The sequence below is a fragment of the Argopecten irradians genome, chromosome 3 (assembly GCF_041381155.1).
Source record: "Argopecten irradians isolate NY chromosome 3, Ai_NY, whole genome shotgun sequence".
Lineage (NCBI taxonomy): Eukaryota > Metazoa > Mollusca > Bivalvia > Pectinida > Pectinidae > Argopecten > Argopecten irradians.
In genome coordinates this window covers 45,713,940-45,740,210 of record NC_091136.1, presented here as the reverse complement: position 1 = coordinate 45,740,210, position 26,271 = coordinate 45,713,940, and the positions used below count along the sequence as shown (strand labels likewise).

The 26,271-nt window shown below is 35.5% G+C and overlaps 1 protein-coding gene across 2 annotated transcripts in view; it reads left to right on the top strand.

Moving 5' to 3' along the window:
* The first annotated feature begins 1,236 nt into the window (after positions 1-1,236).
* The window catches only part of LOC138318773 (carnitine O-palmitoyltransferase 1, liver isoform-like), a 42,254-nt gene continuing 17,219 nt past the window's right edge, over positions 1,237-26,271 (top strand). The window contains exons 1-4 of one of the 2 annotated variants that reach the window (XM_069261463.1): positions 1,237-1,618; positions 16,766-16,878; positions 17,829-17,945; positions 18,340-18,416. In XM_069261463.1, coding sequence (XP_069117564.1) covers positions 1,298-1,618; positions 16,766-16,878; positions 17,829-17,945; positions 18,340-18,416 — 628 coding nt within the window. In that variant the 5' untranslated portion in view covers positions 1,237-1,297. The remainder of the gene's footprint in view (positions 1,619-16,765; positions 16,879-17,828; positions 17,946-18,339; positions 18,417-26,271) is intronic. The other variant, XM_069261462.1, reaches the window with a different exon arrangement.

Below are 26,271 nucleotides of genomic sequence, written 5' to 3'. Positions count from 1 at the left end.
ACATTGTATACGTGTATGGTACAATCAAGGATTTATACTCACTTATATATAAATTCTTGGTACAATATAGAATAATATTTTACATATTTTTTATCTAGACCCCTAAAACGTCTAAAATGGTCTATGCAAGGGCACTTGGGTGTGTCTCTATAATGAAATAAAATGTAACCACTTTTCAGATCCCTGTGTTATGTTTCTGTAATAATAACAACTACAACTTTATATCTTATGCAATATTTTAGATATAAAATCTCTAAAATTCTAATTTCGGTGTTATCTCGAAGTCTCGAGGTGTGTCTGTTATCTCTGACGTATCTGGACCTCTCACCTACTAACCTATTTGTAAGGTCAATAAGGCCTTGAATGGAATTTTGGATATTATTCGAGATAAATAATCTATCTTTTATTTTCAAAGCAAGACTTTCCCAATATAAGACAAATCCATGCTTTCATTAAAGTGTACCTAGTATAGTGACCCAATATAGTTTCCCCAAAACAATTTGTCACTATAGTATATATAATACAGTATCATTGTCATTTTAAAGCCAAGAAATCCATTATTTAAAACATTTTTAAAGTTAGTTAAATTATCAGAAATCTTGTATGTAATTACAGTCATATATGTCTATAAAGAACATCTCGTGAATAAAGTAAGTGATATATAGATAATGTATAGCCATGGAGTCAAACCGCATTCGGGATCCTGAGAAAACATGGAAAATTGCACTATATATTATGGTCAAGTGAGTGCAGAAGTGGTCACTACCGGTAAGGCAGGATTCAGTGTATGTCAACGATCACTATATATTATTGTTGTAACATCATACTGCAGTTATCAAGTAAATTTTTTAATTTGACCAGAGATTGAGATACATCAAAAACATATATATATATATATAATCACAGAAACATATACATACATGTATTTATGTTTCTGATAAATACAAGAAGCAATAGTCTTTACGTTCGTATTATTATACAATATCTAATTAATCTTAATGTCTTAATATGTAAACTCTAGACTTTACACCAGTGCACACGTGGATACAACACGTGTGTAGACTGTACATATAGACACACACAATATATAGGGTTATATGTATTGCTATTGGCCAATATCTGTGGGCGTTGTTCCCTTCGCGACATGATGACGTCATGATTTGTTTGGCTCTCAATGAAATTTTTACTGTCCATTCGGAACTCTCTGACCTTACCATAACGTACCAGTTGTTCCAGATGACGTTCGATAGCTAAAAAATCCCGTCAGTGGAGGAAGAGGAAAGCGGCTGTCACCATCATGCCGAGTCCAGCTATAGCACCGTTTTTAGGGGCGACTGGGAAACTAATGAGCTACAGGAACTTCAGTGAGGCGTCAGCAGTCGGGTTCCTTAGCGCTATTCTATTCGCCGTTTTCTCCGATCCCGTCAGAAATTTTGTAGATTTCGGAGAAAAATGGATGGAACTGTCGGCATTACCCTATCAAATGAATATCGCTTTGTTGGGGTTTATTGTCGGTTATGGCCTCGTCAAAATACTCTTACTGGCCCGAATAACCATCCTTAAAATGCTTCTAAATTACCATGGATGGATGCATAGTCCTAAATCAACAGCTACAAAGGTAAGAATTGGTCTTACATTGTTGTACCATACAAATGTTATGCTGTCTGCGCCATTAAATTCAGAGGCCCTCCCAGGGGAATCTGTAACACTTTAATGAAATTCATACTAGTCTGTGACTTATGTTTAAAATCATACTTACACTGATTAAGTTTTTAGTGCCGTATTGTGTACTAATTTATTACTTGACCATGGTAGATAGGGATTATCACTTTAATATCACTGCATGGGAGTCAAACTATAAGTAATGTTTTGGAACAAAATAACTATAATGCTGCATTATATAAATAGATCTAGATACACATTATAGGCCTAGTCTAGGTCCAAACTAATGGAAATTGCCCTTTAGTTAAATCATTTGAATAGTGTAATTCAATCTGCTTCATCTGTCCAAATACATCTTTTCAGAACCTTCAGTGATTATTGAATAGATCTTATGATATGTGCATGTACAAAGTATTTTTAAGTACAACTGATTCTATAATAATACTATGATGATGACTCAAGCTTTGGCTATTACAGCTATACTGACCTGCCAGGATCTTTGCTTGTATCTAACTGTCAGACTGTGATATAAAATGAAATCTTACAAATTCTTGGTCTTTAATTTTGTACAGTTGTCAGCTGCAAATTTATGCCTGCAGTATGTCCTTTTCTTTTAATTTTGGGTCCTGAAAAGTTTGAAATTGTACAAATTAAGTTTTGCTTTTACATGACAGGTAATAAAATAACACTTAATAATGATCATATACCTATACACTTACAATAGCAGGAAAACAACAGGCAAGCATCAATCTTTACCTTTATTTAATCAGTAGAAAGGTATAAGAAATTGACTTGGATGTATAAACTATAATTGTTACTTTGTTTAGTTATATGCTTGACCTCATGAAGAATTCTGTTAATAACATAAAATTCATTAATTTCAGACATGTACTTCACATATTTTGTTAGCTATATATACTATACTGTTCAATGTGAAATGGGGTGGCAAATACTGTTTTCGACCCAATGACCACCCTGGGTGCTTTAAATAAAAATTAGAAAAAATAAGGATGTGTTTAATAAAAAGAAATTTGGACTATCCTTATGTAAAACTGCACAAAGGAAACCATAAATCAATTTGAGAAAGAAATGAAATAAAGAAACCTACATGCATGTACAGTTTTCATATTTTCATTGTGCATTTATTTGAATGAATTAAGTGAAATTGAGGACTCAAAAAGGAGGAGGGTTGTTTATTAGGTTGGTTACGATAGTTTAGTACACTAGCACAGTATGCTTGGGCCTGTTGGGTCCAAAGGTCAAGCCTTGAAGGCTTGTATATATAAAATTATGGTTATTAATCTCTGAATAAAAAAAATTAACCTGGAACATCATGAAGAGTGAAAATTTTAAGCCACTTAAACACTAAATTGCATGTCTGGTGCCTTTTAGATTTATTAGAGTGAAATATGAAGTATTACCATTATATATATGGAATTATTTTCTTTCAGCTATTCATATAATGGTGTTTGAATGTAAGTCACAGGACATCAAATAATAAAATTAAGCTTTAAAAAGAGTCCATAACTGATTTCATGCATATAATTAATGCATGTATACACAAAGTATTCATCATACCACACCATTTAAAATTTCAATCGAAAATGGAAATTCTGTTGTTTCATTTAAAAAAATAAATAAATTCTTAAACGATAGAAACCTAAGAGGCATCAAAGTTTGCAGATTGTAAATAAACCTTTGTATTGTAAACATAATGATATGGCACTGACTCCCAGATGTGGGCAGTAGTACATATAATATACACTTGACTTAGATAGGAACCGCGTATGTAAATATGATTGGTCTGTAACCTTGTTTACGGGTAGGTGTAATATAAAGCCTATATGCAATTAGACTGACAGTTATACTTACATGTAATTTGTATGTGTACAGTTGCAGTTTCTTCTTTTTTCAGTTGGACCTGGTTATTTGTCAATTGTTTTCAATTTCTATTTGTAAATTCAAATAAATTTATATAAATATTAGTTCCACAGTGTAATTCTTTCATCCGCAGTCCTTTTTGTCTGCCAAATATATCAGCGAGTACATGCATTGTCTGCAATTAATTATTATAACAAATACAAGAGAACCTGATACTACATGTTTATATTATAATTAATTATAATATAGAATAATTATTGGTGAGGCTGCTGACTTATAAACTTATCTCCTATTGGGTAGAGACTTAAAAACTGATCTCCTATTGGGTAGAGACTTATAAACTGATCTCCTACTGGGTGGAGACTTATAAACTGATCTCCTATTGGGTAGAGACTTATAAACATATCTCCTACTGGGTAGAGACTTATAAACTTATCTCCTACTGGCTAGAGACTTATAAACTGATCTCCTACCGGGTAGAGACTTATAAACTGATCTCCTACTGGGTAGAGACTTATAAACTTATCTCCTACTGGGTAGGGACTTATGAACTGATCTCCTACTGGGTAGAGACTTATAAACTTATCTCCTACTGGGTAGAGACTTATAAACTGATCTCCTACTGGGTAGGGACTTATAAACTGATCTCCTACTGGGTAGAGACTTATAAACTGATCTCCTACTGGGTAGAGACTTATAAACTGATCTCCTTCTTGGTAGAGACTTATAAACTGATCTCCTACTGGGTAGAGACTTATAAACTGATCTCCTACTGGGTAGAGACTTATAAACTGATCTCCTAGTGGGTAGAGACTTATAAACCTATCCCCTACTGGGTAGAGACTTATAAACTTATCTCCTACTGGGTAGAGACTTATAAACTGATCTCCTACTGGGAAGAGACTTATAAACTGATCTCCTACTGGGTAGAGACTTATAAACTTATCTCCTACTTGGTAGAGACTTATAAACTGATCTCCTACTGGGTAGAGACTTATAAACTGATCTCCTACTGGGTAGAGACTTATAAACTTATCTCCTACTTGGTAGAGACTTATAAACTGATCTCCTACTGGGTAGAGACTTATAAACTTATCTCCTACTTGGTAGAGACTTATAAACTTATCTCCTAGTGGGTAGAGACTTATAAACCTATCCCCTACTGGGTAGAGACTTATAAACTGATCTCCTACTGGGTAGAGACTTATAAACTGATCTCCTACTGGGTAGAGACTTATAAACTGATCTCCTACTGGGTATAGAATTATAAACTTATCTCCTACTTGGTAGAGACTTATAAACTTATCTCCTACTGGGTAGAGACTTATTAACTGATCTCCTACTGGGTAGAGACTTATAAACTTATCTCCTACTGGGTAGGGACTTATAAACTGATCTCCTACTGGGTAGAGACTTATAAACTGATCTCCTACTGGGTAGAGACTTATAAACTGATCTCCTACTGGGTAGAGACTTATAAACTTATCTCCTACTTGGTAGAGACTTATAAACTGATCTCCTACTGGGTAGAAACTTATAAACTGATCTCCTACTGGGTAGAGACTTATAAACTTATCTCCTAGTGGGTAGAGACTTATAAACCTATCCCCTACTGGGTAGAGACTTATAAACTGATCTCCTACTGGGTAGAGACTTATAAACTGATCTCCTACTGGGTAGAGACTTATAAACTGATCTCCTACTGGGTATAGACTTATAAACTTATCTCCTACTTGGTAGAGACTTATAAACTTATCTCCTACTGGGTAGAGACTTATTAACTGATCTCCTACTGGGTAGAGACTTATAAAGTTATCTCCTACTGGGTAGGGACTTATAAACTGATCTCCTACTGGGTAGAGACTTATAAACTGATCTCCTACTGGGTAGAGACTTATAAACTGATCTCCTACTGGGTAGAGACTTATAAACTGATCTCCTACTTGGTAGAGACTTATAAACTGATCTCCTACTGGGTAGAGACTTATAAACTGATCTCCTACTGGGTAGAGACTTATAAACTTATCTCCTAGTGGGTAGAGACTTATAAACTTATCTCCTAGTGGGTAGAGACTTATAAACCTATCCCCTACTGGGTAGAGACTTATAAACTTATCTCCTACTGGGTAGAGACTTATAAACTGATCCCCTACTGGGTAGAGACTTATAAACTTATCTCCTACTGGGTAGAGACTTATAAACTTATATCCTACTGGGTAGAGACTTATAAACTGATCTCCTACTGGCTAGAGACTTATAAACTGATCTCCTACTGGCTAGAGACTTATAAACTGATCTCCTACTGGGTAGAGACTTATAAACTTATCTCCTACTGGGTAGAGACTTATAAACTGATCTCCTACTTGGTAGAGACTTATAAACTGATCTCCTACTGGGTAGAGACTTATAAACTGATCTCCTACTGGGTAGAGACTTTTAAACTGATTTCCTACTGGGTAGAGACTTATAAACTGATCTCCTACTGGGTAGAGACTTATAAACTGATCTCCTACTGGGTAGAGACTTATAAACTTATCTCCTACTGGGTAGAGACTTATAAACTTATCTCCTACTGGGTATAGAATATATATGAATTGTCACTTTAACTCCATTCTCAGAACAGAGTTTTTCATGCATGTGGAATAATTTTAATTTGACCTTACTAATAGGCTAAATTTCCTTCTATTGGCCTCTATTTGTATCAAAATGCAAACTTCCTAAGCATATTATTGATATCTTGGAGTTTTGATCTAAAAGTGAACACCTGTTACTTACATTGCATAATTACAAATATTCATGATCATGGTCAGGATAAAAAGATATGAAATGTATATTATATGTATTATTATTATTACCAAATTATTTTTGGATAACCCTGTCCCCACATCTTACTGGTACTTTTGACTTATGTGTACTAGTCTCAGCTATACCAGGTAGCTAGCTATAGGTGGACTAGGTGGTCATGAGACATGACATATTGTGTTGTATACCAAAACTAACTAGGTCATGATAACCTATATTTTGACCTTTGGCCTCTGCAATTATAAAGAAAACTACATTTTAATTTGATCTTAAGGGCTTTGCATGACCTCAAGCAAGAAAAATCCTACAGGTCAATTTAGGTGAGGCAGCATAGTATTGTATGCAAAAATCAAGTTTTAATTTTGTTATATTTGATCTTTGTCTAGTAGGGTGTCAAATGATGAGGTATCTTGAAACATAAAATATATAGTTATACATAAAGTGTAAGTAGCATCTAGCATACAGAATTTAACCCATCTCAAAATTAGTCGGCCCATATTGCTTTTCAAGGATCTATAATCATATGCATGGTAATAAATATAACCATATTTACGTGCCTCCAAGCCCTCCATCAATACCAAGCGTTTCATCCAAACAAAGTATTCATTTACTGGTATTGACATTAAGATAGCTGCAATGAGCTATTAGTGTGCCATATTATATGAAGTAATATCTATAATACTTCATGTTGTTACATGCATGTGTTTGCCTTTGGAATTGTTGCTGTCAAATTTAAATTAATAATGCGATCTAGTATCTTATAATAAGTTTGCGTTTTTTAGGTTAATAACTACAGATTGGTGCCAACACAACCAGTGTATATAATTGACTGGGGTATATTTTTTATATCATTGTGTCACATGCTTTAGTTCTTTTACACAACACATGCGACATGAGATATTAATTTGTCTGTACCTATAGTCTTGTGTCCCGATAAGCATTTGTTTATAATTAATTATATATAAGGTCAGCTGAGTCTTAGTAATAGATACGCGAGGCAAGGGGCGTGTTTAATGTACCCATACATGTACACTGAAAGTCACATGTTGTAAATATTCTTGTATTATAAATATATGTTATCTTTGAGAAGAACTTCTGAGGGATGTTGAATCATAATGATTGGCCTAGACTTGTTCTATATGATCGACATTTGACTTGTATAAATTACATAAATATATGATGCTTTGTACATGTGAGGCTTGATCATGATTTGTACTGATTTAATGTACCACATCCATTCCAACTCGGTTATTATATACATCATGTACCTACTATATCAATTGGTAGTTCTAGTTTCATAAATTAGGTTGATATAAATTATTATAAATTGATGCTAGTACACTAAATCGGTGTATTAAAATCTGCAGATCATGACTAATTGCCAAAACATTGGTATTCATTTGAGTTTACTGGTAAAAATTAAAGTTTAGCTGAAAGTATGTTAGACTGTTCATGAGAAACCAATGGAATCTTAGCAATTATCTTTGGCATTAGATTTCACGAGATGCAGAAATATAAAAACCAGCTAATGTTTACAGTCCAAAGTTACTTTGTAAATCTGTTTATGTTATCTTTAAGTCTATTCATCTTTAAAATCTATGAACTGGATAAAAGACATAGTAAATCTATCTATGACATTTCAGACTTTAACCCTATCCTTGATAACCTTTTGTAGTGATAAAAGTTGTATGTAATGTTGACAGTTTTATCAGACGTCATAAGGTATATCACATGTTGATGGGGAGAGTCCACTCTCTGTTGATTATTGATAACAAACACAAATGATTAAAACTCTTTTGAAATCATTCAAAGGGGTAAATTACACACAATGAATAAAGACTTTAAAAAAAGAAAGGCTATAATTATACCCACACAGTGAATGGTTGTCCGTCTGTCTGTAGACACAACTTTGTCCGGTGAACTCCTCCTAAACTACTTGACAGATTTGGATAAAATTTGGTACACAGATCGAACCTTGATCACCTGATCACATAAAGGGAAGTTGAATAAACTATATAAGTTCTGCAATATCCCCTATTAATTTTGTTATTACTAACTTTGTTCAGCAGTCGGTATATGTACTAGAAGTCCACTCTGATGACAGTTCTATATTTATCATTCATGGGAATCAAATGACTTATAAAACATATGGTTACCAAAAGATTTCACAAGTTGTATGCATTATATACATATACAGTATGGATTTTAGGATGGCAGCAATAATTACCGGTATTAGCTGTGATTTTGATTACATTTTCTTTTATAGTTTATTTAACTAGTAAGCTTAAACCAATATCACACTCAAGCTCTTTAAGACTCCATATAACTTTTGTGTAACAGTAATTTCCGTACCCAAACAGACCCTAATTATATATATTTGGGTGGGGGAAATGTTGTAACTTATAGGGAACATTTTGATATGATTATGTATAATGGGATGTTTCCCAATCCTATAAGCTCTACAATAGTACCCTATATATGAGACTGACAATATATATGAGACTGACAGTAATGCATTAAGATTACTCAAGTTGGATTGACTTCAGTCTCATTCTTGGTCGACCATTTAATTTTCCTGCATTAGGTACTTACACTTATATTTATAAATGTGATATACTGTAGATATGATTCAAATACTGCAGCAATATTTTAGATTTGTATAGACCTCCTCCATCATATCAAAATTGACCGATCATGACTTTAAGTGTGGTAGACTGGTGTTGATATAAGGTTTATATTGGTAGCCCAAGGGAAATAAAACTATATAATATCACTTCAAGGTTTCTAGGAAATATGTATCCTAGACGTGTGACTGAGTTATTATAGGTAGCTAACTGGTATTTTTATAATTCACTATGCCAGAATTGGTGTAATTTTTTTTTACATCAAATCAACACACATATATTTATCCTTTAGGAAATTCTTGACAAAAAAAAATCCACATCAGTCTCAATGGATACTCCAACTAAAACATTATTAGCTCACCTGGCCCGAAGGGCCGGTGAGCTTATGTCATGGCGCGGCGTCCGTCGTCCGTCCGTCCGTCCGTCGTCCGTCCGTCCGTCCGTCGTCCGTCCGTCCGTCCCGTCCGTCAACATTTCCTTTAAATCGCTACTAGTCATAGAGTTCTGCATGGATTGTAACCAAATTTGGCCACAAACATCCTTGGGGGAGGGGGAACAGAACTTGTATAAATTTTGGCTCTGTCCCTCCCGGGGCAGGAGGGGCGGGGCCCAATTGGGGAAATAGAGGTAAATCCTTTAAATCGCTACTTGTCATAGAGCTCTGAATGGAATGTAACCAAATTTGGCCAAAAACATCCTTTGGGGAAGGGGAACAGAACTTGTATAAATTTTGGCTCTGGTCCCCCGGGGGCAGGAGGGGCGGGGCCCAATAGGGGAAATAGAGGTAAATCCTTTAAATCGCTACTAGTCATAGAGTTCTACATGAATTGTAACCAAATTTGGCCACAAACATCCTTGGGGGAAGGGGAACAGAACTTGTATAAATTTTGACTCTGGTCCCCTGGGGGCAGGAGGGGCGGGGCCCAATAGGGGAAATAGAGGTAAATCCTTTAAATTGCTACTAGTCATAGAGTTCTGCATGGATTGTAACCAAATTTGGCCACAAACATCCTTGGGGGAGGGGGAACAGAACTTGTATAAATTTTGGCTCTGTCCCTCCCGGGGCAGGAGGGGCGGGGCCCAATAGGGGAAATAGAGGTAAATCCTTTAAATCGCTACTTGTCATAGAGCTCTGAATGGAATGTAACCAAATTTGGCCAAAAACATCCTTTGGGGAAGGGGAACAGAACTTGTATAAATTTTGGCTCTGGTCCCCCGGGGGCAGGAGGGGCGGGGCCCAATAGGGGAAATAGAGGTAAATCCTTTAAATCGCTACTAGTCATAGAGTTCTACATGAATTGTAACCAAATTTGGCCACAAACATCCTTGGGGGAAGGGGAACAGAACTTGTATAAATTTTGACTCTGGTCCCCTGGGGACAGGAGGGGCGGGGCCCAATAGGGGAAATAGAGGTAAATCCTTTAAATTGCTACTAGTCATAGAGTTCTGAATGGAATGTAACCAAATTTGGCCACAAACATCCTTGGGGTAAGGGGAACAGAACTTGTATAAATTTTGGCTCTGGTCCCCCGGGGGCAGGAGGGGCGGGGCCCAATAGGGGAAATAGAGGTAAATCCTTTAAATCGCTACTTGTCGTAGAGTTCTGAATGGAATGTAACTAAATTTGGCCACAAACATCCTTGGGGGAAGGGGAACAGAACTTGTATAAATTTTGGCTCTGACCCCCCGGGGGCAGGAGGGGCGGGGCCCAATAGGGGTAATAAAGGTAAATACTTTAAATCGCTTCTCGTCATAGAGCTCTGAATGGAATGTAACCAAATTTGGCCACAAACATCCTTTGGGGAAGGGGAACAGAACTTGTGTAAATTTTGACTCTGGTCCCCCGGGGGCAGGAGGGGCGGGGCCCAATAGGGGAAATAGAGGTAAATCCTTTAAATCGCCACTAGTCATAGAGTTCTGAATGGAATGTAACTAAATTTGGCCACAAACATCCTTGGGGGAAGGGGAACAGAACTTGTATAAATTTTGGCTCTGGTCCCCCGGGGGCAGGAGGGGCGGGGCCCAATAGGGGTAATAGAGGTAAATCCTTTAAATTGCTACTAGTCATAAAGTTCTGAATGGAATGTAACCAAATTTGGCCACAAACATCCTTGGGAGAAGGGGAACAGAACTTGTATAAATTTTGACTCTGATCCCCTGGGGGCAGGAGGGGCGGGGCCCAATAGGGGAAATAGAGGTAAATCCTTTAAATCGCTACTAGTCCTAGAGCTCAACATGAATAGTAACCAAATTTGGCCACAAACATCCTTGGGGTAAGGGAAACAGAACTTATATAAATTTTGGCTCTGATCCCCCAGGGGCAGGAGGGGCGGGGCCCAATAGGGGAAATAGAGGTAAATCCTTTAAATCGCTACTAGTCATAGAGTTCTGAATGGAATGTAACTAAATTTGGCCACAAACATCCTTGGGGGAAGGGGAACAGAACTTGGATAAATTTTGGCTCTGATCCCCCGGGTCAGGAGGGGCGGGGCCAAATAGGGGTAATAAAGGTAAATACTTTAAATCGCTTCTCGTCATAGAGCTCTGAATGGAATGTAACCAAATTTGACCACAAAAATCCTTTGGGGAAGGGGAACAGAACTTGTGTAAATTTTGACTCTGGTCCCCCGGGGGCAGGAGGGGCGGGGCCCAATAGGGGAAATAGAGGTAAATCCTTTAAATCGCTACTAGTCATAGAGTTCTGAATGGAATGTAACCAAATTTGGCCACAAACATCCTTTGGGGAAGGGGAACACAACTTGTATAAATTTTGGCTCTGGTCCCCCGGGGGCAGGAGGGGCGGGGCCCAATATGGGTAATAGAGGTAAATCCTTTAAATCTCTACTTGTCCTAGAGCTCTACATGAATTGTAACCAAATTTGGCCACAAACATCCTTTGGGTAAGGGAAACAGAACTTGTATAAATTTTGACTCTGATCCCCCAGGGGCATGAGGGGCGGGGCCCAATAGGGGAAATAGAGGTAAATCCTTTAAATCCCTACTTGTCATAGAGTTCTGAATGGAAGGTAACCAAATTTGGCCACAAACATCCTTTGGGGAAGGGGAACAGAACTTGTATAAATTTTGGCTCTGGTCCCCCGGGGGCAGGAGGGGCGGAGCCCCTCAGGGGAAATAGAGGTAAATCCTTTAAATCGCTACAAGTCATAGAGTTCTGAATGGAATGTAACCAAATTTGGCCACAAACATCCTTGGGGGAAGGGGAACAGAACTTGTATAAATTTTGGCTCTGACCCCCCGGGGGCAGGAGGGGCGGGGCCCAATAGGGGAAATAGAGGTAAATCCTTTAAATCGCTACTAGTCATAGAGTTCTGCATGGATTGTTACCAAATTTGGCCACAAACATCCTTGGGGGAAGGGGAACAGAACTTGTATAAATTTTGACTCTGGCCCCCCGAGGGCAGGACGGGTGGGGCCCAATAGGGGAAATAGAGGTAAATCCTATAAATCACTTCTTGTCCTAGAGTTTTGCTTGGATTGTGACCAAATTTGGCCATAAACATCCTTGGGCAAAGGGGAACAGAACTTGTATAAATTTTGGCTCTGACCCCCTGGGGGCGGGAGGGGTGGGGCCCAATAGGGGATTTTGAGGTTAATATTAAAATTCCTTCAGAAAAGAAACAATGAACCTGTATTCAGAACATTGCTTGGCATTACAAACCAGGTGAGCGATACAGGCCCTCTGGGCCTCTTGTTTATCATGTTCTACAGGTAAATAGGATATATATACTTGGATAGATTCAAATCATGATCAAGTGTTATCGAAAAATGAATTTATCATAGAAATTATTGAGAGAAAAAGAAAGAAACATGTTGTGTGTATAATCATGATCTTGTATGATATTCTGCTCATAATACAATAGTAGTAACATAACAAGTATATAATACAACATGTACCTGTTCAGGTATGCTATTTATAGATACACAACTTTGTTACCTGGGTATATACATAATACAATATGTACCTGTTCAGGTATGCTATTTATAGATACACAACTTTGTTACCTGGGTATATACATAATACAATATGTACCTGTTCAGGTATGCTATTTATAGATACACAACTTTGTTACCTGGGTATATACATAATACAACATGTACCTGTTCAGGTATGCTATTTATAGATACACAACTTTGTTACCTGGGTATATACATAATACAACATGTACCTGTTCAGGTATGCTATTTATAGATACACAACTTTGTTACCTGGGTATATACATAATACAATATGTACCTGTTCAGGTATGCTATTTATAGATACACAACTTTGTTACCTTGGTACACTTGTATATACATAATACAACATGTACCTGTTCAGGTATGCTATTTATAGATACACAACTTTGTTACCTTGGTATATACATAATACAACATGTACCTGTTCAGGTATGCTATTTATAGATACACAACTTTGTTACCTGGGTATATACATAATACAACATGTACCTGTTCAGGTATGCTATTTATAGATACACAACTTTGTTACCTGGGTATGTACATAATACAACATGTACCTGTTCAGGTATGCTATTTATAGATACACAACTTTGTTACCTGGGTATATACATAATACAACATGTACCTGTTCAGGTATGCTATTTATAGATACACAACTTTGTTACCTGGGTATATACATAATACGACATGTACCTGTTCAGGTATGCTATTTATAGATACACAACTTTGTTACCTGGGTATGCACATAATACAACATGTACCTGTTCAGGTATGCTATTTATAACATTCCATATTTAAGTATATTTGGGTCATGTGGCTGAAGCTTTAGTATTGAAATTTGTATTCAGACTTTAATATCCATGCATACATGCAAGTTTCGATTTCTTGACATACACATTTTAAAAAGATGCCTGATAGCCCAGATTATTTGAGGTACAGATCCTGTACATCAATTTATTATCAATCTATAGTGTGAATGGTATATATCTAGCTAGCTATATATATATATATATACTATATAAGCTATGCCAATCAATTGACAGATGGCAAAGTTTAAAAGCATGACACATGGGATAGCTGAATTTGCAAGTCAAGTTTTTATTTCCGGTATCTCAGAGGTGATTTTCCTCATATACATGTATAATTATCTGGTTTAACAGTTAAAGTACTAATGTACATGTTCTTCTTAGTATTATACATGTATGTTATAGAACATGACAGAATATATTAGTTAAAAGAACCTGTTGACAGGCCCCTATTATTCTCATTGTCCCTGTTTCATCCATTATATAATTAGCACACATTCTCAGTATCATTATAGATATACATGTATTGACATATAGTTGCAGTGATTGTGTATTTATGCGCTGTTCCTATATATCTTTTTTGTGCGTAGAAAATGAAAAGGACCCAACTTTTTCGCTGCATTGCATTAAAATTTTAAGAGGGACCCCATGATATCTGAAAAAGACCCTAGGCTATTTAGGGAGCACCCAGTGCAAACCCAGCTGATTTGTACATACATAATACAAATATATACCAGGAGCAAATCTAGATTTGGAGGGGGCATGCACTGTGTTCATCCCTTCACTTTTTGGCTGATTAATTATTTCTACGATCTAATCATTTTTTTCCCCATTAATTCGTGAATTGGATATGCGGCAATATAAAACTCATTTTCAGTCTATGCACCTGTTTGCTATATACATACATGGGAATATCATTATATAAATTACTATTGGTATTTAGATAATTGCTAGTTCTGGTATCCGTAGGCCTTAAAGCTAATTAACTGATCCATTTACTTTAAGCATAAATCTTTGCTAATAAAAAAAGTATTATAGGTAGATCTTTATAATACACTGCTTTTTAGCCCACCATCATCAGATGGTGGGCTATTCAAATCGCCTTTCGTCCGTGGTCCGTGGTCCGTCCGTCCGTCCGTCCTTCCGTCCGTCCGTCCGTTAACAATTCTTGTTACCGCTAATTCTCAGAAAGTGCTGAAGGGATCTTTCTCAAATTTCATATGTAGGTTCCTCTAGGACTCTAGTTGTGCATATTGCATTTTGGGACCGATCGGTCAACAAGATGGCCGACAGGCGGCCATCTTGGATTTTGATAGTTAGAGTTTGTTACCACTATTTTTCAAAAAGTGCTGAAGGGATCTTTCTCAAATTTTATGTACAGGTTTCCCTAGGACTCTAGTTGTGCATATTGCATTTTGGGACCGATCGGTCAACAAGATGGCCGACAGGCGGCCATCTTGGATTTTGATAGTTAGAGTTTGTTACAACTATTTTTCAAAAAGTGCTGAAGGGATCTTTCTCAAATTTTATGTACAGGTTTCCCTAGGACTCTAGTTGTGCATATTGCATTTTGGGACTGATCGGTCAACAAGATGGCCGACAGGCAGCCATCTTGGATTTTGATAGTTAAAGTTTGTTACCGCTATTTCTCAAAAAGTACTGCAGGGATCTTTCTCAAATTTCATATATAGGTTCCCCTAGGGCCCTAGTTGTGCATATTGCATTTTGGGACCGATCGGTCAACAAGATGGCCGACAGGTGGCCATCTTGGATTTTGATAGTTAAAGTTTGTTACCGCTATTTCTCAAAAAGTGCTGAAGGGATCTTTCTCAAATTTCATATGTAGGTTCCCCTAGGACCCTTGTTGTGCATATTGCATTTTGGGACCGATCGGTCAACAAGATGGCCAACAGGTGGCCATCTTGGATTTTGATAGTTAAAGTTTGTTACCGCTATTTCTCAAAAAGTGCTGAAGGGATCTTTCTCAAATTTCATATACAGGTTCCCCTAGGACCCTAGTTGTGCATATTACATTTTGGGACCGATCGGTGAACAAGATGGCCGACAGGTGGCCATCTTGGATTTTGACAGTTAAAGTTTGTTACCGCTATTACTCAAAAAGTACTGAAGGGATCTTTCTCAAATTTCATATATAGGTTTCCCTAGGGCCCTAGTTGTGCATATTGCATTTTGGAACCGATCGGTCAACAAGATGGCTTGGATTTTGATAGTTAAAGTTTGTTACCGCTATTTCTCAAAAAGTACTGAAGGTATCGTTTACAAATTTCATATGAAGGTTCCCCAAGGACCCTAGTTGTGCATATTGTTAATTGGGACCGATCGGTAAACAAGATGGCCGACCGACGGCCATATTGGATTTTGATTGTTAAAGTTTGTTACGGCTATTTCTCAGAAAGTACTGAAGGGATCTTTCTCAAATTTTATGTGTAGGTTCCCCTTGTACCCTAGTTGTGCATAGTACCTTTTAGGACTGATGCATAATGCCTTTCGGGACTGATCGGTAAACAAGATGGCCAACCGGCCGCCATCTTAGATTTCATTGTTGAAGTTTGTTACCACTATTTCTTAGAAAGTACTATAGCGATCTGTCTCAAATTTTATATGTCATGTGTTTGAAAAAGTTTGAAAAGCAGGGAAAAGACCCCTCTTTCCAATGTCAGACATAGATCTTTCTTTGGTGGGCGCCAAGATCCCTCTGGGATCTCTTGTTTATAGATATATTATATATGAATACATGCCTTCTTAGATGGGCAGATAACTCGATCTGTATTTGAAGAGACTGATACATATTCCTAACAATTATTATGGAATACATATATGTACAAAATGTATTATTATACATAAACTAGTGTGGGCATGAAAAGAAATTTTTTTTTTTTACAAAATTATATACATAGTATTCTATGCTAGTTAGTCTATCTGTTCATTATCATTCATCAATTTATTTTCTATCATTTGATGTATTTTTTGTGTCTTATTTGTGTGTTACAGATATGGGGGCTGATGTTAAAAGCTATAGTGGGAAAAGGCAACTTCCCGACCTTCTTCTTCCAGGCAATGCTACCACGCCTCCCTGTCCCAGATCTCAACATTACATGCGAGAAGTAAGTTCAAAACATATGATGGCGCTGTATAGAAATTGACAATATCAACCTACGTTTTCACATAATGCAAGTATTAATTGATACTAAATTCAGAACTAAACTTGGCGTAAGGTATGAAGTAAATCATATTATAAAAGGTTTTAAGTTTTAACTATTTATATTCGATTGATGAATATATTAGTCAACAGTCAAATGTGTACATGTACAGTTTTCCTGGTGTTGTAATTTTAATCTCTTTCCGGTTCTCATCAGTTATAATGGGCAGGCTAAAGCAGCACTTAGAAAAGGGATTTCCTGATACTAATGTACACAATAATATACGTATAGATGTCGGCTGGTCAAACATAATCCTGTTTTCTAATATCGATATCTGTAATGCTTATTTTGAAAAACATTAATATTACTTAGCTACTTTTCTCATAGAAATAAGGTTAATCATTAATGTAAGCAAAATGATGACTTAGCTGTCTTGTTCTTTAAATTGCATGTATTACATGACATATTTTCAATACAGCGTATAATGTGACAATAGAATAACAATACATAATATAATCTCTAATTTATACTTGGTCTTGCTGATTTCAGAAACATGTGGTTTAAAAATTAATTAATAACTAATCAGAAAATGACGCAAGAAAAATCAAGGCAATGTCCAACATTTTTTTAACTTAATTCTGTAGTCAAAACTAATAGCCATGCAGGTAGCTTCGTTTTGAACCATATACTGTAATCTAATTTCCTACAGAACGTAATAATGATATTCATAGACATCAGGGAAGAGGACATAGATTGCCTCTTATACTTATACCAAATAATAGTAAAGGGGCTAATTATGGTATGGTAAGTCAATATGACAAACTGTACTAAGAATGTATACTGTTAGCCCTTTTGTTTGAACTTTGTGCGAAAATATCATTAATTGACATTGCTTTGTTTGTTTTGATTTTCAGGTATCTAACATCCATGAGGCCTCTGCTGTCGGACGAAGACTTCATGAACCTTTTAACAGCCGTATTATCATTCAAGGAAAAGGAAGGCCCCACCCTGCAAAAACATCTGCTTCAAAAGTAAGCTGTTACAAAATATAGTATGATATAAATTTAATTAAGTTACAATGTCTCTGTTATACCCTATAGTGACCATATACAATTAGGTACCAAGACGTTATTTGAAAACAAAATGTTGAAAATTTTATTCAGTATTCAGTTTGTACATGTAAGGATTTCACAGTAACATAATTATAATTGTATTTAATACCTAATTAGTTGAAAATGTGGATTTCTTTCTTAATGTTTTGAAAAATAATCATAAGAATAATGGGAGTGCAGCTAGCTTCAAAAACATATGTTATTATTAAACTTTATGACAAAAGATTTCACAACTTAATCAATAATCTACTGTACTATGTGATGTTTTGATCTGAACGTATAACATGTACATTGTCCTAATTGTGTGTTGTAGATTTGCTACAGAGGAGAACTGGCTGACTAACTACTGGCTAAACTTAGCCTACCTCACCTACAGGGAGCCTTGTGCAGGTAAAATTTTCAGAACTGTATGATAAAGACATGGCTATACATTTGTATATTATTACCCATATATTCTACCCATTACTCAAAAAATTGTTACATGACAACAGCTACACTGTCTATAATGTTACTGAACTGTCTTTAGTTACATGACAACGACTACACTGCCTATAATGATACTAAACTAGCTGTCTTTAGTTACATGACAACAGCTACACTGTCTATAATGTTACTGAACTGTCTTTAGTTACATGACAACGACTACACTGCCTATAATGTTACTGAACTGTCTTTAGTTACATGACAACGGCTACACTGCCTATAATATTACTGAACTGTCTTTAGTTACATGACAACGGCTACACTGCCTTTAATGTTACTGAACTGTCTTTAGTTACATGACAACGGCTATACTGCCTATAATGTTACTGAACTGTCTTTAGTTACATGACAACGGCTACACTGTCTATAATGTTACTGAACTGTCTTTAGTTACATTACAACGGCTACACTGCCTATAATGTTACTGAATTGTCTTTAGTTACATGACAACGGCTACACTGCCTATAATGTTACTGAACTGTCTTTAGTTACATGACAACGGCTATACTGCCTATAATGTTACTGAACTGTCTTTAGTTACATGACAACGGCTACACTGTCTATAATGTTACTGAACTGTCTTTAGTTACATGACAACGCCTCCACTGTCTATAATGTTACTGAAACTGTCTTTAGTTACATGACAACAGCTACACTGTCTATAATGTTACTGAACTGTCTTTAGTTACATGACAACGACTACACTGCCTATAATTATACTAAACTAGCTGTCTTTAGTTACATGACAACGACTACACTGCCTATAATGATACTAAACTAGCTGTCTTTAGTTACATGACAACGACTACACTTTCTATAATTATACTAAACTAGCTGTCTTTAGTTACATGACAATGGCTACATTGCCTATAATTATACTAAACTAGCGTCTTTAGTTACATGAGAACGGCTACACTGCCTATAATGTTACTGAACTGTCTTTAGTTACATGACAACGACTACACTGCCTATAATTATACTAAACTAGCTGTCTTTAGTTACATGACAACAGCTACACTGCCTATAATGTTACTGAACTGTCTTTAGTTACATGACAATGACTACACTGCCTATAATGATACTGAACTAGCTGTCTTTAGTTACATGGCAACGGCTACACTGCCTGTAATGTTACTGAACTGTCTTTAGTTACATGACAACGACTACACTGCCTATAATGATACTAAACTAGCTGTCTTTAGTTACATGACAACGGCTACACTGCCTATAATGTAACTGAACTGTCTTTGGTTACATGACAACGGCTACACTGTCTATAATGTTACTGAACTGTCTTTAGTTACATGACAACGGCTACACTGCCTATAATGTTACTAAACTGTCTTTAGTTACATGACAACAGCTACACTGCCTATAATGTTACTGAACTGTCTTTAGTTACATGACAACGACTACACTGCCTATAATTATACTAAACTAGCTGTCTTTAGTTACATGACAATGATTACACAGCCTATAATGATACTAAACTAGCTGTCTTTAGTTACATGACAACGGCTACACTGCCTATAATGATACTAAACTAGCTGTCTTTAGTTACATGACAACGGCTACACTGCCTATAATGTTACTGAACTGTCTTTAGTTACATGACAACGACTACACTGCCTATAATTATACTAAACTAGCTGTCTTTAGTTACATGACAACAGCTACACTGCCTATAATGTTACTGAACTGTCTTTAGTTACATGACAACGACTACACAGCCTATAATGATACTAAACTAGCTGTCTTTAGTTACATGACAACGGCTACACTGCCTATAATGTTACTGAACTGTCTTTAGTTACATGACAACGGCTACACTGCCTATAATGTTACTGAACTGTCTTTAGTTACATAGCAACGACTAGACTGCCTATAATGATACTAAACTAACTGTCTTTAGTTACATGACAACAGCTACACTGTCTATAATTATACTAAACTAACTGTCTTTAGTTATATGACAACGGCTACACTGCCTTTAATGTTACTGAACTGTCTTTAGTTACATAACAACGACTACACTGCCTATAATGATACTAAACTAACTGTCTTTAGTTACATGACAACAGCTACACTGTCTATAATTATACTAAACTAACTGTCTTTAGGTACATGACAACGGCTACACTGCCTATAATGTTACCGAACTGTCTTTAGTTACATAACAACGACTACATTGCCTATAATTATACTAAACTAGCTGTCTTTAGTTACATGACAACAGCTACATTGCCTATAATGATACTAAACTGTCTTTAGTTACATGACAACGGCTACACTGCCTATAATGTTACTGAACTGTCTTTAGTTACATGACAACGGCTACATTGCCTATAATGATACTAAACTAACTGTCTTTAGTTACATGACAACAGCTACATTGCCTATAATGATACTAAACTGTCTTTAATTACATGACAACGACTACACTGCCTATAATGTTACTGAACTGTCTTTAGGTGAACAATAGGCTATATATATATACACTGCCTATAATGTTACTAAACTGTCTTTAGGTGAACAATTGGCTATATATATATATATATATACACTGCCTATAATGTTACTAAATTGTTTTTCAATTGTAGCTGATACTTTTTATCCTGAGGTTATATCTAATACACATATACTAAACAAACTACAGAAATGCTATAGAACAGTTACATATTTGTTTAACCTTTATTTATTTTACATGTATTTAATCATTATATGTTTCTATATGGATTTTGATACAGTTTAGAAATCATACAAAAGTTTAATTAAAGAGTATGGTATGAAAGTTTATTTGATAGCATTTTGAATCACTAAGTTTGGAGATTTAATTCTGGCCCGACTCCAAGACCACAAAACAGTCAAAAATCTAAAACAATCTAAAAAGTACATGTAGATTTAACCAAACAGAAATGATATTACAGAAAGTTGTATCATATTTGATTGGCTAATAAGTCTAAACTTAAGTCCATCATGCTAAAGTCCATCATGCTGGAGCCGGTTAGAGATTTAGTGGTCAGTATTGTGAGTCTTCTTCTCAAATTCTTACGGTGCAATTTGGCTGCAATTTGCATGAAATTATCCTGACAGGGTCCCGACGATGTTTTGTTATTTTTCGGGTCGATCCGAAATCCAAGATGGCTGCCACAGCTGCCATCTTGAAAACACATTTTGAACTTCTTCTCAAGTTCTACAGGTGCGATTTAGCTGAAACTTGCATGAAATGATCCTGACATAGTCCCGACAAAGTGTTGTTATTTTTCGGGTTGATCCGAAATCCAAGATGGCAGTCACAGCCGCCATCTCGAAAACACATTTTGAACTTCTCATGTTCTTCTTGTGTGATTTAGCTGAAACTTGCATAAAATGATCCTGACATGGTCCTGACTAAGTGTTATTATTTTTTGGAATGATCCAAAATCCTAGATAGCCACACAGCTGCCATCTTAAAAACTCAAACTTTTTCTACAATTCTACCATTGCAATTTTGTACAAACATGCTTGAAATGATCCTGACATGGTCCTGACCAACTGTTGTTATTTTTTGGGTTGATCTGAAATCCAAGATGGCCGCCACAGTTACCATCTTGAAAACACATTTTGAACTTAAACTACAGTTCTACCGTTGTGTTTTGGCTGAAACTTGCCTGAAATGATCCTGATATGATCATGACAAAGTGTTGTTACGTCTCTGGTTGATCACAAATCAAAGATGACTCTATATATGTATATACCATGACACCATATTTAATTGATTTGCTATATGACTGTTGGCAAGGTAGTCAGATGACCGTTAAGGCCCTTGGGCCTCTTGTTTTATTAGATTCCAAGGTATGAATGATTTTGATAATGTTGTGTACATGTACATGGAAAAACCGTGAATGGAAGTCAACATAATATAATTGCAGTGTCTCTCAGGCCAGGGATCAATCTAGCTCCGATTTATTACCGTTTATGTGTAAATTTCCCCTCAAGGAATGAATTCCCCTCTTGCCTAAAATTCCTCCTGAAGATTTAGAAATCCCCCATTTGAAGCTAAAAAATGACCATTTTTGTAACACAATTTCCCCTGTGACTTATTTTTCATTAATGTTTTAAGACTTTTGTTTGCAAATTTCTTCATATTTATCATACAGCTACTGCATATTTAATGATAAACTCAATTTTTTCATTATTGAGCTTAAAATCTTGCTTTATTAAATCTAAAAATAAAATTAGCTGTTTTACAGTACTTTTTCGTCAAAATGAATATAATTTAATTTTGAACCAAAATAAAAAGATTCAAATTCCCCTATATTTCGCCAAACTTTTCCCCTATTTTGAAAAGGGTTATTTCCCCAAAAACCTAGATTGATCCCTGCAGGCTATCTACTTGATACGCTTTCTGATCAAATGTGTATAATCTTTTAGTACATTGAATTCATACATGTATTGCCTATACACTGTATCCTGATACAGCTGGATGTAAAGGCATATTTACAGGTAGTTAATAAGATTTGACTGAAAGCCAACATTTTCATGTACAGGTACATTTGTACTTTTTTGTGATATAGGCAAAGGATAATTCAGCTAAACACAAAATTTACACAGTACCCGGTAAATATATTTGCAACAGGCAAGGATTAATAGTATGAAAATTTATCCTTCAGTTTCTTAGCAGTAAATAAATTTTGAAATTTAAGAAAGAAGAAAAATACATATTGAAGCTTTGATTATTCTAAATAATGTGCAGAATATGTTGTGCGACAGATTTGAATTCCATCATATATGTATATAAATGTATAGATTTAACATCTCAACAATACTGAGTCATAATATTTGATCAATAACCAACAATCACAACAGGTTGTTGGTGCTGCAGACCAATCAAAAACACACTTTCCTTTAGCAATGAGTCAGATATTTATGGGGAAATATATTTTTGATAGAACACTTTTATCTGTTAAACACCTGTGAGAATTCATTTGCTCTTATCTAACATTTAATCAAAATGATGTACATTGTATATTGATCCAGGGAAAATATCCATGAAAATGTATACACTGTACTTAACTTGATATATTATATAGATTTAGGCTGTTAATAAACTGTTAAATACTGTATTGTTCTTCTCTTTGTTTCCATAACAACTGCAGCCTTTAATTGGGAGTCATTGTGATAAAACTCCAGTTAATCAATGATCTGACTAATTGGAGGCCATGTTACAATTCTCCTTTACTTAACCAAAAGAGACTGATTATTTGTAATCTCAGTCATTTGAATTCTGTACAATATGATACCATAAACCCAGTTATTTTGATAGTTAAAGTAACGAGAAAATTAAAATAATGCTAACAAATTAGAATTTCTCAGCATGGTATGCTTCTCATATTGCATCCTTTGGTTAATTATATTTTCGCAAATGAAATAGCATTCCATGGAATTTACTTGGTATAAATTTCCATCTACTTGTTCTTGGAAGTTCTTAGCCATAGGTATGCAAAGTTGTTATGTTGTTGGCTTTATCAGTATCAATATGTTTTAAATAATTTTGGGAGCTTTTATAAAGTTGTGCTTGTTTTTACATTTCAATTAAATTGTTGACTTTAGTATTACAGTTGCAGATTAGCCATATTTATTATTAAAATTTATCTTTAGTTTACTATCTTCAGTAAAATCTAGGAGATCTACACTGACTGTGAACTGTTATGATATATACATTAGAAGCTGTACTATGAGATATGTTTGCCTCTACAGTGAATGTGAACTGTTATGATATATACATTAGAAGCTGTACTATGAGATATGTTTGCCTCTACACTGACTGTGAACTGTTATGATATATACATTAGAAGCTGTACTATGAGATATGTTTGCCTCTACACTGACTGTGAACTGTTATGATATATACATTAGAAGCTGTACTATGAGATATGTTTGCCTCTACACTGACTGTGAACTGTTATGATATATACATTAGAAGCTGTACTATGAGATATGTTTGTCTCTACACTGACTGTGAACTGTTATGATATATACATTAGAAGCTGTACTATGAGATATGTTTGCCTCTACACTGACTGTGAACTGTTATGATATATACATTAGAAGCTGTACTATGAGATATGTTTGCCTCTACAGTGAATGTGAACTGTTATGATATATACATTAGAAGCTGTACTATGAGATATGTTTGCCTCTACACTGACTGTGAACTGTTATGATATATACATTAGAAGCTGTACTATGAGATATGTTTGCCTCTACACTGACTGTGAACTGTTATGATATATACATTAGAAGCTGTACTATGAGATATGTTTGCCTCTACAGTGAATGTGAACTGTTATGATATATACATTAGAAGCTCTACTATGAGATATGTTTGCCTCTACACTGACTGTGAACTGTTATGATATATACATTAGAAGCTGTACTATGAGATATGTTTGCCTCTACACTGACTGTGAACTGTTATGATATATACATTAGAAGCTGTACTATGAGATATGTTTGCCTCTACACTGACTGTGAACTGTTATGATATATACATTAGAAGCTGTACTATGAGATATGTTTGCCTCTACACTGACTGTGAACTGTTATGATATATACATTAGAAGCTGTACTATGAGATATGTTTGCCTCTACACTGACTGTGAACTGTTATGATATATACATTAGAAGCTGTACTATGAGATATGTTTGTCTCTACACTGACTGTGAACTGTTATGATATATACATTAGAAGCTGTACTATGAGATATGTTTGCCTCTACACTGACTGTGAACTGTTATGATATATACATTAGAAGCTGTACTATGAGATATGTTTGCCTCTACAGTGAATGTGAACTGTTATGATATATACATTAGAAGCTGTACTATGAGATATGTTTGCCTCTACACTGACTGTGAACTGTTATGATATATACATTAGAAGCTGTACTATGAGATATGTTTGCCTCTACACTGACTGTGAACTGTTATGATATATACATTAGAAGCTGTACTATGAGATATGTTTGCCTCTACAGTGAATGTGAACTGTTATGATATATACATTAGAAGCTGTACTATGAGATATGTTTGCCTCTACACTGACTGTGAACTGTTATGATATATACATTAGAAGCTGTACTATGAGATATGTTTGCCTCTACACTGACTGTGAACTGTTATGATATATACATTAGAAGCTGTACTATGAGATATGTTTGCCTCTACAGTGAATGTGAACTGTTATGATATATACATTAGAAGCTGTACTATGAGATATGTTTGCCTCTACAGTGAATGTGAACTGTTATGATATATACATTAGAAGCTGTACTATGAGATATGTTTGCCTCTACACTGACTGTGAACTGTAATGATATATACATTAGAAGCTGTACTATGAGATATTTTTGCCTCTACACTGACTGTGAACTGTTATGATATATACATTAGAAGCTGTACTATGAGATATGTTTGTCTCTACACTGACTGTGAACTGTTATGATATATACATTAGAAGCTGTACTATGAGATATGTTTGCCTCTACACTGACTGTGAACTGTTATGATATATACATTAGAAGCTGTACTATGAGATATTTTTGCCTCTACACTGACTGTGAACTGTTATGATATATACATTAGAAGCTGTACTATGAGATATTTTTGCCTCTACACTGACTGTGAACTGTTATGATATATACATTAGAAGCTGTACTATGAGATATGTTTGCCTCGATCTACACTGACTGTGAACTGTTATGATATATACATTAGAAGC